Source organism: Lineus longissimus, chromosome 13, assembly GCF_910592395.1.
Source record: "Lineus longissimus chromosome 13, tnLinLong1.2, whole genome shotgun sequence".
NCBI lineage: Eukaryota > Metazoa > Nemertea > Pilidiophora > Heteronemertea > Lineidae > Lineus > Lineus longissimus.
This window is the reverse complement of record NC_088320.1, coordinates 8,350,726-8,365,020: the sequence shown is the minus strand read 5'-3', so window position 1 is coordinate 8,365,020 and position 14,295 is coordinate 8,350,726. Positions and strand designations below refer to the sequence as shown.

The following is a 14,295-nucleotide window of genomic DNA, read 5'->3' as shown; positions in this document are numbered from 1 at the left end:
CAAAAACCGGCTACAATTCCTTGCCGGCAGCATTTATAGGCGCAACAGATCCTGTGCTATCACCACTAGCAGATGGTTTTTCATACTTCATAATAGTTTCACTAACTTTTTCCTGATTTATCCTACGAAAATCCGACATTGTCAGACGTTTCTCGGAAAAATCGGATTTCTACAAAACATGTGAAAATACTGCGGCTTTCCAAAATAGGGCATTAAAGATCAATGGCCTATGTTGAATCGCGTTGATAAAGTAACCTAATTGAGGGTCACTCTGAGTGCCTGGCTCGAACCTCGTTAACCCATTCAACATAGGGCTTTGATCTTTATTGCCCTTTTTCGTATTTCTCACAGGTTTTTTGGGAAATCAGATTTCACAGGGAAAAGTCGCACAATGTCGGACTTTTGTGGGACAAATCGGGAAAAAGTTGGAGATACCGTTAGGAAGTCGGGAAAAGCCGCCTACCTGTGAACGTTAGGCCTACTCAGTAAAACAAGTGTGAGATGTAAACAACTTTAACTTAATTGACAAAATAAATGCATGTACAGCATAGAAATAACGCCCGTGCCTTCTCATTATTATTAGGCTTATCACTCGATAGCCGAGGATAAGTGATGAGATTTTGGAGGTTGTATTTTATTAGCACAGTTCACTGATAAATGGCGTTAATCGCCTTTTTGAAAATCTGGTTATATAGAAAGTCATGTGAAGTTGTATTAGTCAACTGATTTGGTGTTTTCGGTTGGTTTCCTGAACTGTTACACTGGTCCGTGCATTTTATGCGTTTAGTAGTACATAAAGAAGCTCGGGCTGGACAAGGAGGCGCTTTATGGATTAGTACTGAGTTAATGTTCTTATCCGTGGTACATTTTTGATTCACACTGTACAATACTAATCGAAGTCTCGTTGACACGAGAGCTCTTATTCAGTCTTGTGACATTATTGCGATTTGTTTCATTATGCCAAGTTCGCGGTTTTATCTTTTTCCGTGGAGGATTGCTTGCGAGTGCTTATCAGCACAACCTAGTTACTGCGGTAATGGCCTTATGACGTGTAGGGGGCTCATTAGCCTAGCGGAGCACATACCCATTGCCAGGGCGTGCTAAAAGTGCGCTGAATTGTCACTTGACATTAGCCGTGGAATGAGTCTTGTTGACTGTCATCCATCTTCCATGTCATCGGTAGATGATCATTTGCCGAGTCGAATGAACATCGTAATTTTTCTTTTGTTTTATCGGGTGAGCCAATAAAACCATACTGTACTTAAATCATATAAATGTACATCTTTGAACCGATTCTAAGAGAATCCACCCGAACTTTCTTTCTTGCAAATCAGTCATTAATGATGACGTCACTCAGCGCCCAACGCTCCTTTTTTTTAACTCGGTGAGGAAATTCACCATTAAAATCAGCTATGGTATTGTTTATCTTTTGTTGTCTGTCAGCAATGCAAACTACATTTCATGAATCATAGCAGAAAATCCAATCCATTGAAAGTAAAACGAAATTGAGTTGGGAAATCCTGATTTCAGGAAAATCCACATAACAATAAATCAGTATTCACTGCGGTTTAATCACATTGTACCGGTCATTATTTGTCACCTTTGACTATAAATACGGTTTTTTTTACCATAACATGTCAATACTAATCACCAGAACATAATTTCCATGCAAAATCATTGCAGGCATATCGAGTCGCCATTTCTGTGTTTTGACATTTTGTGACATTTCAAATTGTGTCACATTTAAGCCGGTTTTGTGGAGGTAATTGTCATTTTAGTGCTTTGACACTATGTCCCTAGTGGGCAAAATGAGAATCCATCTCCGGCGAATTTCGAAAGGAACCTGCTCCAAATCATGGTTAACCCACACAGCCAATTTAAAAAGCCTTGGTCAAATGTTTGTTGAGTTAGACCGCACGCGTCTTCGAAGCGGACGCCGACGCGGACGCGGTAGAAACCAACCAAGAATGATGCATAATTATTGGTTACTGTTTTTTTCCCCTTTTTCCTGTTTCACACACTGCTAGTTGCAATTGACAAGGAAAGGGTTTATAATGAAGTGGGCCAATTTCACTCCGCGAGACGCCAGCATCAACTTATGGTTACCCAAGATGAAATAATTGCGAAAAATTTATTAATTTCATTTTTAATTTCATTTGAACATGATCCTTTATGTTGATTGTGTGAAGAATGAAAACAGAGAAACCACTCATCTTACATGCGTTGCCTATTGTATGGGGAGAGAGACAAGTGTCATCGAAACCAAAAATCTATATTTCATATTGTCTTCAAAATCGTACAATGTAACAAATATACAATCAGAGCCGATTTGTAAACAATAATTACTTCGATTATGCTATTATCAGTAATGGCTGTATAATATACTGCCATTACTTTATCATACATGTTATAATATAACGTAATTCAGCAACCAGGGTTAAACAAAATTTTATTCCGTCTGGCCTCGATCACCATGCAACGGATCGGTATTCGGAGTAGCCTGCCTAGAACGCCTTGAACCAGTGATGTACCTGGGTTATTGTAAGGTTTGGATTCAGCGGTTTTTCTCGAAGGCGGCACGGTATCCCACGCAGCAGCTCATCACCTGCCATCTATTGGATTTTCGATCTATTAAACTCGATTACCTGCAAAACAACTGTTATCGGGTAGTAAAAGGTAGACATGTTAAATCTAACAGAAGGCAAACTACATAGTGCATAAGCCTTCGGTAGTTTTTTGCTGATATCAAGGAATGATCCGAAAAAAGAGGTTCATTCTGTGATCTATTTCAAGCAATGACCGTGGTTGGAGTCCTAGATTGACTTCAACTCTAAAAGGATGATGGATTCTACCACTGATTTTAAGAAAGACTACTTCAAATGATGAATGATTTCTATGGTACTAATGGTAAGACACGTATAAAACTTACAGGAACACAGTTTATATTAAATTGGTAGTCCAGCAGCTGTTTCCGAAAGAGCCCGAGGGCGTCGAAAACGAGGTCAAGGAGAAACTTAACCGTCAACGGAAGCTTCGGCTATGTTCGGAATTTGCTTCGGTTGTTGACAGTGACTGGAGGTGACTTGAGGTGACTTGATGACGTGCCTGAGGAAAGGGGAGATTAAAGTTTTCGATGAAAAAGCAACGTGTGACTGTTTGGGGTAATTGTGAAGATGTGACTGACTTCTTTCCATTGGGTTTTAGCTGGGTGATATAGACCGTACACTATGTACTAATCCTTCGCTTTGGAACATGAGACTTCCTTTGATACAATCATTTTCGGAATAGTGAAATTGAATGAGCGCCATGGGTTTTTGAGGAATCCCAGTGTGTTGTAATGTTCGACTCCGCTAACTGTGACTGATCTGCTGCCTTACGTGAACCTGTCTCTCGAAGAAACCAAATAAAGGTCTTTATATTTGTCTGCATATTCAAGTACAGCTATTTGGGTTTTTTTAATTTGTCGATTAATCAATCAATCAATAAAAATATGACATTTCTAAAGCGCCCAAATTTGGTGAAAAATTTCGCCAACTCTCAGGCGCCTTTGAAATACACTCGAAAATGCTGTGCTTTTAGTATTGTTCCAAAAGCTGCCTTTGACTCCGCAAGTCTAATGTGAGTGGGCAGCCCATTCCATAGGAGTGGCGCCGCCTTATAGAAGGATATGTCACCAAAACGTATGCACCTGGTGCGTGGCTCCTGTAGAAGGAAAGCGGCATCAGCCCTGAGGGAATAGGCTGACCCACGTCGGCGTTGTACCATATCAGTCAGGTAAGCCGGTGCCGCTCCATGGACTGCCTTGTATGTGAGCAAGGGTATCTTAAACTCAACCCTTGCCTTGACAGGCAGCAAATGGAGCCGCATCAGAACCGGACTGATGCGGTCAAACTTGGGAATCAAGCATGTAACCCTGGCTGCAGCATTAAGAACACGCTGCAACCTGCCATACTGCTGTTTCGTGATGCCGTAGAGGAGAGCATTGCAGTAGTCCAGGTGAGATGTAACAAACGCATGCACCAGGGTTTTGGTGGTGCCGACAGTCAGAATCCCGCGAATCTGACGAATCTTGTAGAGGCCAAAGAAAGCTCTAGAGCAGACTTTACTGACATGAGTTTCCATCGACATGTGTTCGTCAAAAAAGACACCCAGATTTCTGACTGACGTACTGTAGAGAAACGATGCTGACGTGTTACTCTCTTGCACCTGTTGCAAATGTACTTAATGAACAAAGTAGTTAGTACAGTACATGAACAGAATGCAGTTGAATTCGCATTGCTCTTGGTGAATAGCATAGGCGTCTGCGTCGTCGAAACATCATTCAATTATTATACTATCTCAACTCGAACTACTTCACGTCATACAACTTATACAAAACCCACCTCACGAATTCGCTGATGATTTATAAGACAAACTTGTTACGTCTCTTTTTAGATGAATCGTTTAAAAGTGCTCAATATAACATGCCTCTCATTACAAAACAGACGACAGTGCAGATTAGAAGATAGGGGTTCTTCTTCCCAATTAATGATGACTATATTCTCAGTGGGAAATCCAGTTTAAGGAATTCGTCGATGTGTGACGCTGACTTCAGTTTGGCTTGACACTTCCGATCCTCCAGCTTACCAAATCTGCCAAGCGATCCGAAGATGTCGTCAATAAATTGGATGAAGCATCTCGTGCAACAGTGATAGGAATTAACCTTGCAACTCTCTCTCTTCACTATTCTTTGCTGCATGCATAACGTTTGTGAGACTACGCGGCGGTCTAAGCATATTCGAGATCGCAGTTGGTCGGACGTTGTTGAAAACTCGAATCACCATAATCTACATTACGATTAAGAACCGACCAATTCTCGAATTGAAGAATAAGTACGTAAGGGCCATCAGGGTATTCTATACCCTAGCTATACATAGTTACCATCTTGCATTGTTGGGCATAAGGATTGGTGATGTCAGTACGATATTTTTCTCACAGCAAATTCTGATTGGGATCTTTGGGTTTTTGATCCTCAAGGAGAAAGTTGGCTGTATCGATGTTGTCCTTCTATTTAGTATGTGTGTCGGCGTTTATTGCACAGCCGGCGTTCCTCAAGCATCTACAGTGATGTGCAAATATATTAGAACACCCCATAAGATAGGATATCCTATTCTATAAAGTCCTTAAAGCTAGACTGGCTCTCTTTTAAGCTTTATTCAATGACTTCTACACGTTGTGCACAGCGATTTAGAGATTTGGACAAAATAACACGAAGAAACCTGCTTTTTGATACTTCAAATAATTGGTCCCAAATCAATGTCATATCCCTTTATGGCTAATTCTAGGACTTAGTATTCCCGAAGAAAGAAATTCTGAAAATCTAACTTTGTGATATTACAAAATATCAACATTTTGATATTTTAAAAATTTCAAAATTTGGACGACATTTCAATGGTATCCAGCTCTCATAGACTAAACATAATGACTCCTGCTAATAATTCGTTTCGTTCTCTGCGGGGAGTCCATAATTTGAAAAATTAAAGGAAGAGGTGCCAGATGATATTAACGTTAACTCGTTATATTTTCAAAACGAAGAGGAATTTTCATGAAATTTCTTCGCATGATCTCTTAGAATTGATCACAGAATAATATGACATCAATTTGCAAACAATTATTTGTATAATGAGACAGTTCGGTTTTTCATGATATTTTCAAATTGTAATATATTCATGATATTTTGTCCACATTTATAAACACAAAATGTATATATTAAAGTTATGAAATAAAGCCTTACGTGAGGCAGTCCAACAGAGAATTATTTAGTACAGAATGCTGCATATAGAATAAAGAACTTTATGGGGTGTTCTAATATTTTTGCAAACCACTGTATTTTATGTAGAGGACGCTTGTTTTTCATTTTCAAGCACGAATAGTAATTTTTCGCAAGAACGGGATTTGAATATAACAGTTTCACCTATGACGTACTTACAACAAAGAATAGGACAGTAATGGTTAACGAGAGAGCATCAAGCATGCAGACTGAAAACATAACCAATTACAGTATTTTATCAACAACACAACCATACCGATCTCGTGGTGTCAAAACCAGGTTCTCAGATGATTTGAACTCGAGGTATTTTCAAAGACAGGACGGTGTGAGACTTGCGGAGAGGATTGGGCCAATCAAAGGCACAATATGTAGTGCTGTAGACTCGCTGCAACCAGGAAAACACATGGAAATACCTCATTTGGTTGAATTTGGTGTGTGTGTTGCCTTTTCGGGAGCTATCGGTTCTGCTCTGATGTATGTCTTACAACGGAAGGTCAGTAATAGGGATAGAGTAGGCCCATCTGCATTTGGTAATCAGTGTAATTTCATGTGTTCAAACAATATCAAGTAACATCATCCGCCACCTAGGTTGTTTAGGACTCTCCCCGATTTGCCAAATAACAAGGAAAGATCGATATCTCACCTAAACATCTCCTGTATCAGGTGGATATCTACATCAAAAAGGCGTCACCGCGTAGATCCATGGCTCCATGCAGCGCCTAACTAATGTATATATTTAGTTATAGTGCATCGGTTCACATGGAAAGGATCGACACATAGAAGGCTAACTCGGGTCAAATCGGAGGCAAAATCGGAATAGCATGATAATTCAGTCAGATTTTGAAGTTTTCCTTTTTTGTGAAATTTGCTGATACTTATGTAGAATAGTAGGTGACGGGGCAGCCGACAGCTGTAGTACGATTGACATGTCGCCCATGTTGTACCACACTCTAAAGCGTCTGTCAACGAGACTAAAACCTGACAAAACAACTGACTAGATTCTACAAGACTGAGCAAAGTCTACAGGACTGATAAGGTATTGAACGTCACATAAGGCAACCTGCATTATGTTTAATGTGCAGGGTTTGATTGAGTGTGAAGCAATGGGTGTTTGCAAACAATGTTCGCTTGTAGATTCAAGATTTCAGTAACATGAAACTATTTTTTCAAATTTGTTCAAAGTTTACTCTGTCGTCTCCACATACTATTTCCCACGAATTAATAGAATACCATTTTTAAAGTATCCAGGAACTGTGAATCACAAACGAAAATTACCTGTAGGTCAAATCAAAAACCCGTATGATATGTGATGTAGCCTTGCTAGGAGAACATACCAAAATAATTTTATCGAAAACGAGTCACGTCTTAGCTTTCCACTTTTGGCCTCCTGGTGGCCAAGTCAAAAATCAGATCCGACCGAAATTCAGTGTCAGAGGTCACCTGACCTGGGGTCCGGTGTACAAAGTTTCAAGTTCATAGTCCTATCGTTTAAGAACCGTGCCTCGCTTGGCCCAGTAGGAATGATCCCACCGCTACATACTTTCCCTGACAGTTAATGCAGTGGTGACATCACCAAGCTGACATTCACCCAGATGGAGAACAAGTGGACGTATTGTAGAACACTTCAAGCACTTAGGACCAGGTGTAGATCAATGAAGGTGATTGGACAGTATACAATAAGCAACTGAAAAGCCATATCGAGTCGTGTGAATGACCGGTGTAGAAGTTTAAAATGTCCTAGGATAGAATGCCCGGGAAACAAAGGATTCTATTATGCGCTTCAATCTCTGAGCTATTGACGGTCAGGGTCTCCATGGAACCATATTGCAGAATACAATAGGGCCGACACTTTTTCCAGGGGGGCATTTGTTACTGTTACACCGGCATGAACATTGACGTAAGTGACATAGGTAAATACGAATAATAACGTGACAGGAGCTGTCAACGTTATATTTACCTCTCACTGCAGGCTTTCCCACCTCACCCTAGAAAGTATTTATACCCCTCGCATTCATCAGTTCTCCACCAGTTTTCAAAACTACTCGCTTCTCTGTCAAGACTGTTTCTGACTCGTGAAAACCAACGATGAAGGCTGTTCTGATGTTTCTGCTCGTTGCTCTTGTACTGACTGTAGCAACAACAGCAAGTAAGTATTGACCTCTCATTTTCTATTGCTATTGGGTGCCTTGCCAAAAATGTTCACTTGCTCACAATTATAATCAAGGTGAACAGAACCACGAAATAATATCTTTTAACCACTTAATGACTTTTCACAATTCAGGTGCGCTACACCCTATAAGAGCGCTCATTTACAATTTGCTATTCCAACAAAAATTGCAAACGGCCACTTTGAACTAATGAAGTCACATGGAGAGGTGGAATATGGCTGACAGAGAATTTGGGAATACTTCGCCTTCCAACTGGCTTCAGTCGTCCACACCGCGCCAGCTCTCTCACGAAATCTAAACAATTTCCTCATTTGCAGGCGAAAGGTATGTTCATTGCGAGAGAGGTGATCAGACAAGTTATTGCGGAAAAATGGTTACACACAGTCAATAGGCCAGGAAGTATCAATGAGCGCTTGCGAAAGCACTGCACGTTTAATTGACTCCTTTTTCAATCCTCGCAATCGTGATCATATATTTCTGCATGATATACACGTCGCCACGAAGAAACGTGGACATTTTTATAGTACCACTGGCAACCTATACACGCATTGTTATGTAGTCATCCTTGCTTTATTGGACGTCAAACACGTGGTCTTGAACAGAACAACGCTGACGCCAGGTCAGTTCAACAATACTGCGCTCTCTGACGTCACATACCAAATGATCATGCAGCGTGCAATTTACGATTTGATCCTTGGTTGTCAATAGTAGTGGTTGATTATTATCCAAAATGGTTGTAACGTGGTCTGATGTTCGTAGCTTGGGGGGGGGGGGGGGAGTATGTAAATGTTGAAACTAGCAAAAAGGAACAATCCAAACAAAACGATCAAAATAAACGTTTTAAAACTGAACTGAAAGATCAAGTTTAAATGTAATATTCATTGCATGATTCGGTAAGTATATTGATGGAATAACATAACATCATTCACAGAGTCCCATTCAATTTGGTTCATTTTAAGTTTTGCAAGGTGCACCATGGAACGTTTTATTCACTCGTTTATTTTGGCTTTTTTAAAACTTTAACGTACCAAAATAATTGGGCCCGAGAGAATAAATGTGATTTTTTCATTTCATGTACATATCAACCTAACGCTTTGCAATCATATTACATCGAAACGTAATCTTCAATTTGATGTTAGAATGTGTATTTGGTTCGTTTAGATTGGCTTGTTTCATTTGGCTCGTTTCAACATTTACATACTACCGCTTGGGGGAGCTTGTGACTAAAACGTTGATTTGACCTTTTTCAGCAAAGAGTTCCTGAAAGTCCGCAAGCGTTATGGTTGCAATAAACATAGCGACTGCGATAAGTCAAATGGTGGACCCGGAGGAGAATGTGTTTTTTGGACCTGTGCACCGGGAAAGTAGTTGTGTTCTCCAATCCATCTGCGTACAGGGTTCCATATATTATCAAACTATTGATATCATTTGTCTGTACAGATGAAGACATCTTTGGAGCAATAAAGTGTTCTGTGTGTTAGTCCATGGTCATGTCCTCTTCTTCTTTTTATCATGGTTAACAATATACAGCCTCGTCCCAGGTCATTATATGCGCCTGCGCCAATTCCTGATAAACGGTTGGATTGTTGCCTCGTCATGAGATCTCGCAAGGAGGCTCGTGTTTTACCAGGCTGCGAAAACGTTCTTCAGTCCAATAGAACCGAAGTTCGACTGTTCAGTCCACATTTTATGTTCTCGTTCTAATTTGTTGTCTTGACGTGGAGTGGCAAGGGATACTGGAGACGCAGTAACTGGTTTTATCCAAAAGAAGATTCTCAGGTCATTATTTCTTGTTTCCTACTTCTCGAGACCAAACTCGGTATAATTTTCTGTGTTTCTGTAAGAGAGAATTTCCCTATGATATATCAGACATCGAATGGTTGTCGTGAATAGGGGAACAAAGCGGTTAACACTGAAATATGGGAAACACTGAGATGTTTCATGCCTGAGCTCCACTTGGCTTAGGTCTGACTAGAACAGTCGGCATATCCCAATACAGAAGAATTGCATTCGTTCCCGAACGAGAGTTGTCTTATAATATCGTCATTTTCGCTTGTATAAGTACATGTATGTAAGCTGAGGTGGTTCGGCCATATGCCACGAGAGCCAAGGGAACACCAGCAAATACCATCTTGTAGGGCTCAGTAGATGTAGCCGCCGACGCGGCCTTCCAAAGAGCGGGTGGATGACGTGACGCACTGGAATGGAAGAATCCTCGCCGAGGACAGAACCGTGTGATGTCGCATCTTTAACAGCTTATTGTCGCCCCAATGGCCGCAAGGCTGCGGGACATGATGATGTTGACGATGAAGTATGTATTCAGTTTATTTACTATTGAGTATTTTGAAGTATTTCCTACTCGGTCCTTCGCTGGGAGCTATTGGAGTCGCCTGGGTATCGAGGTGACATGATCAAAAGAAGGAACAAGACAGACTATACCCTTGCAACAGCACTAAAAAAAATAGTCACACGGAATGAGGAACCTTCAGAACTAAAAATCCAGATGGCCGCACCGATACCGGTACTTCCAGTGCATTAGGTTTTGTTGATTTTCTCCCTAAAACTCATCAAAATAGAATTAAGGACCAATAACACAACGTTTTTGGTGCTATTTCCCCATGTAGAGTAATCAAGGAATGAAATATTCAAAGATCATTGACTCGAGAAATGGCTTTCTCATTACAACCATGGTCCACTTGCCTTCAGTGCCCCTATCGGCAGGTTTTGTTGTGCAGGTTCCTCATTGCATTGTACCTGTACAAAAACCGGCTACAATTCCTTGCCGGCAGCATTTATAGGCGCAACAGATCCTGTGCTATCACCACTAGCAGATGGTTTTTCATACTTCATAATAGTTTCACTAACTTTTTCCTGATTTATCCTACGAAAATCCGACATTGTCAGACGTTTCTCGGAAAAATCGGATTTCTACAAAACATGTGAAAATACTGCGGCTTTCCAAAATAGGGCATTAAAGATCAATGGCCTATGTTGAATCGCGTTGATAAAGTAACCTAATTGAGGGTCACTCTGAGTGCTTGGCTCGAACCTCGTTAACCCATTCAACATAGGGCTTTGATCTTTATTGCCCTATTTCGTATTTCTCACAGGTTTTTTGGGAAATCAGATTTCACAGGGAAAAGTCGCACAATGTCGGACTTTTGTGGGACAAGTCGGGAAAAAGTTGGAGATACCGTTAGGAAGTCGGGAAAAGCCGCCTACCTGTGAACGTTAGGCCTACTCAGTAAAACAAGTGTGAGATGTAAACAACTTTAACTTAATTGACAAAATAAATGCATGTACAGCATAGAACTAACGCCCGTGCCTTCTCATTATTATTAGGCTTATCACTCGATAGCCGAGGATAAGTGATGAGATTTTGGAGGTTGTATTTTATTAGCACAGTTCACTGATAAATGGCGTTAATCGCCTTTTTGAAAATCTGGTTATATAGAAAGTCATGTGAAGTTGTATTAGTCAACTGATTTGGTGTTTTCGGTTGGTTTCCTGAACTGTTACACTGGTCCGTGCATTTTATGCGTTTAGTAGTACATAAAGAAGCTCGGGCTGGACAAGGAGGCGCTTTATGGATTAGTACTGAGTTAATGTTCTTATCCGTGGTACATTTTTGATTCACACTGTACAATACTAATCGAAGTCTCGTTGACACGAGAGCTCTTATTCAGTCTTGTGACATTATTGCGATTTGTTTCATTATGCCAAGTTCGCAGTTTTATCTTTTTCCGTGGAGGATTGCTTGCGAGTGCTTATCAGCACAACCTAGTTACTGCGGTAATGGCCTTATGACGTGTAGGGGGCTCATTAGCCTAGCGGAGCACATACCCATTGCCAGGGCGTGCTAAAAGTGCGCTGAATTGTCACTTGACATTAGCCGTGGAATGAGTCTTGTTGACTGTCATCCATCTTCCATGTCATCGGTAGATGATCATTTGCCGAGTCGAATGAACACCGTAATTTTTCTTTTGTTTTATCGGGTGAGCCAATAAAACCATACTGTACTTAAATCATATAAATGTACATCTTTGAACCGATTCTAAGAGAATCCACCCGAACTTTCTTTCTTGCAAATCTGTCATTAATGATGACGTCACTCAGCGCCCAACGCTCCTTTTTTTAACTCGGTGAGGAAATTCACCATTAAAATCAGCTATGGTATTGTTTATCTTTTGTTGTCTGTCAGCAATGCAAACTACATTTCATGAATCATAGCAGAAAATCCAATCCATTGAAAGTAAAACGAAATTGAGTTGGGAAATCCTGATTTCAGGAAAATCCACATAACAATAAATCAGTATTCACTGCGGTTTAATCACATTAGAAAGTGTATATTGCGGTGGTAGGAATGTAGGTAATTCTAAGCTATTTTGACCAAAGACCTTACAGGTCTTTTGCCCCAAATTAGCCTACAACCCCAAAGAACCAATCCACCGCAATATACACTTTCTATCATTCATGAGATTCCCAGTGAAGCGTTGCAATGAAATGGTCAGTGAAATGGTGAGGGAATCCTAGAGTTCAATGGGTTATTCCATTAAAATAAATGGCCTTTTTACTGTCTTCATTATCCAAAACTGAAGTTAAAACCAAACATAATTATTCATCAGCTTCTGGAGTAATAAAGTATTATCCAATAGCAAATCAACATAAAAGTAAATTCACCTATGACTTCTTTAATTTAGAAGTAACTGTTAATACTAATAACTTCTTCAGACTACAAGAAACTAAGATAACACCTGGGTTTTTGAGCCTGAAAAATTAGAAAGACTGTCTGCGACTGGAAAAGAATCCATTATCGTTTTACCAGAACCAATTTAACATGGCTGTTTGGTTTGCTACAACAGGTTGTGGTATTTCAATAGACGATCACTTGAATCACAGTGACCCATTGTTAAGGTCAATTTACAGGTTTCATGTTTACTATCAAATATTGAAGATCATGAAGAATCTAGAGATACCAATTCCAGGTGAAAGTGATTTTAATGAGACAAACAATAACATTAACCGTAGGAAACTAGGAGGGTTATTGAGTGAATTTGGTTTAAAAGACGAGTACGATTTCTCGGTGTTTGAAAATAACGGTGGTTGGAGGTCATGGAGTGTACCGGATTACAACCCGAACATAACTGATCCCGGATATTACATCAATGATTCTAAAATCAATTTCTTCCTCATGCAAGTTCATGAAAATAGAATGCCACCGATGTTCAGTAAAGACTGGGATGCTGGAATGGCTAATTTCAAATATCCAGATACTTTCATTAAGTATCATGTCAGGAGACACAAGAATGTATTTGATGTAATTACACAAAATGAATGTCAAACCTATCAACAATTCATGATATTTAAATCAAATGGTTTCTCTAATCCTGGAATAGAGAGGTTGAATGACACAATAAGAACATATGTTTACTGTATTCTGGGTGCTCAGGCGTTGACCAGAACACCAATAATTGGAGTACCGGGTACAGAATTGGATGCACAGAAGGAATTTAACAAACTATTAAAGGACTCGATTAATCAACATCCTGATATTCCAACTTCAATTCAAAGATACCAAAAAGCAGTGAGTGACACTCATACAAGACTAGATTATGTAATAGCACCAGGATTGTATGTCATAGGATCAAATATGGTACTCGTTATTGGTAAGCTGGATAACTACAATAATAACATTTTAATAGCACCAAAAAATGCTAAACCCGGTAAGAATGACATTAACCACAAAAAGACCTTACCACCACCACTGATGGAAGGAAATAGTTCTAAGAAAATAAGAGTTAAGAGTAGTGTTGGTACTGTCAAGACGGACTTCGTCCTGAGAGCAAAGCTCGAGACCAGTCATAAACCAAAGAGTAATGTTGATACACCAAAAACAACTGAAACCTCAAAGAATACTCCTACTACTACTAAACTTGACACCAAAGTTGAGAAGGAGGATGATACTCATGAAACAATTAAATTCATGCTTTACTCAGTTGTTGGTACATTGATTGTTTTTATGGTTAGATAAATAAGTAATTATGGCTGAAGGAGGTGAAGATATCCAAATGGGTGAGTTAGATAATTATCGCTTTCGTAATGTGGATGATCCTAATACAGGTGAAACCAATAGAACTTTTCAAGATGACGGCACAACATACAACACAGGAGGTGAAAATCTTACTACTGAAACTTCATTCACTACAACTCCAGAAAGAGTAAGAGGTATTGTCCCTGAATTGATGGAAAAGGAGTTAAGATACGATACAATAGAGGATAAACTTGATAAAGCATTGGGAGGATCAAACTGGAATTATG

General features: G+C 39.8%; 1 protein-coding gene across 1 annotated transcript; it reads right to left on the bottom strand.

Annotated features, from left to right (window-relative positions):
• Positions 1-3,537: 3,537 nt before the first annotated feature.
• On the bottom strand, positions 3,538-4,128 carry LOC135498377 (uncharacterized). The gene has a single exon (XM_064788634.1). The coding sequence runs from the start codon at positions 4,126-4,128 to the stop codon at positions 3,538-3,540; it is 591 nt and encodes a 196-aa protein (XP_064644704.1).
• Between the last annotated feature and the right edge of the window lie 10,167 nt (positions 4,129-14,295).

Bases quoted from the DNA above. Each gene is read 5' to 3' on its own strand.
- LOC135498377 (XM_064788634.1), bottom strand. From the start codon at position 4,128: ATGTCGATGGAAACTCATGTCAGTAAAGTCTGCTCTAGAGCTTTCTTT.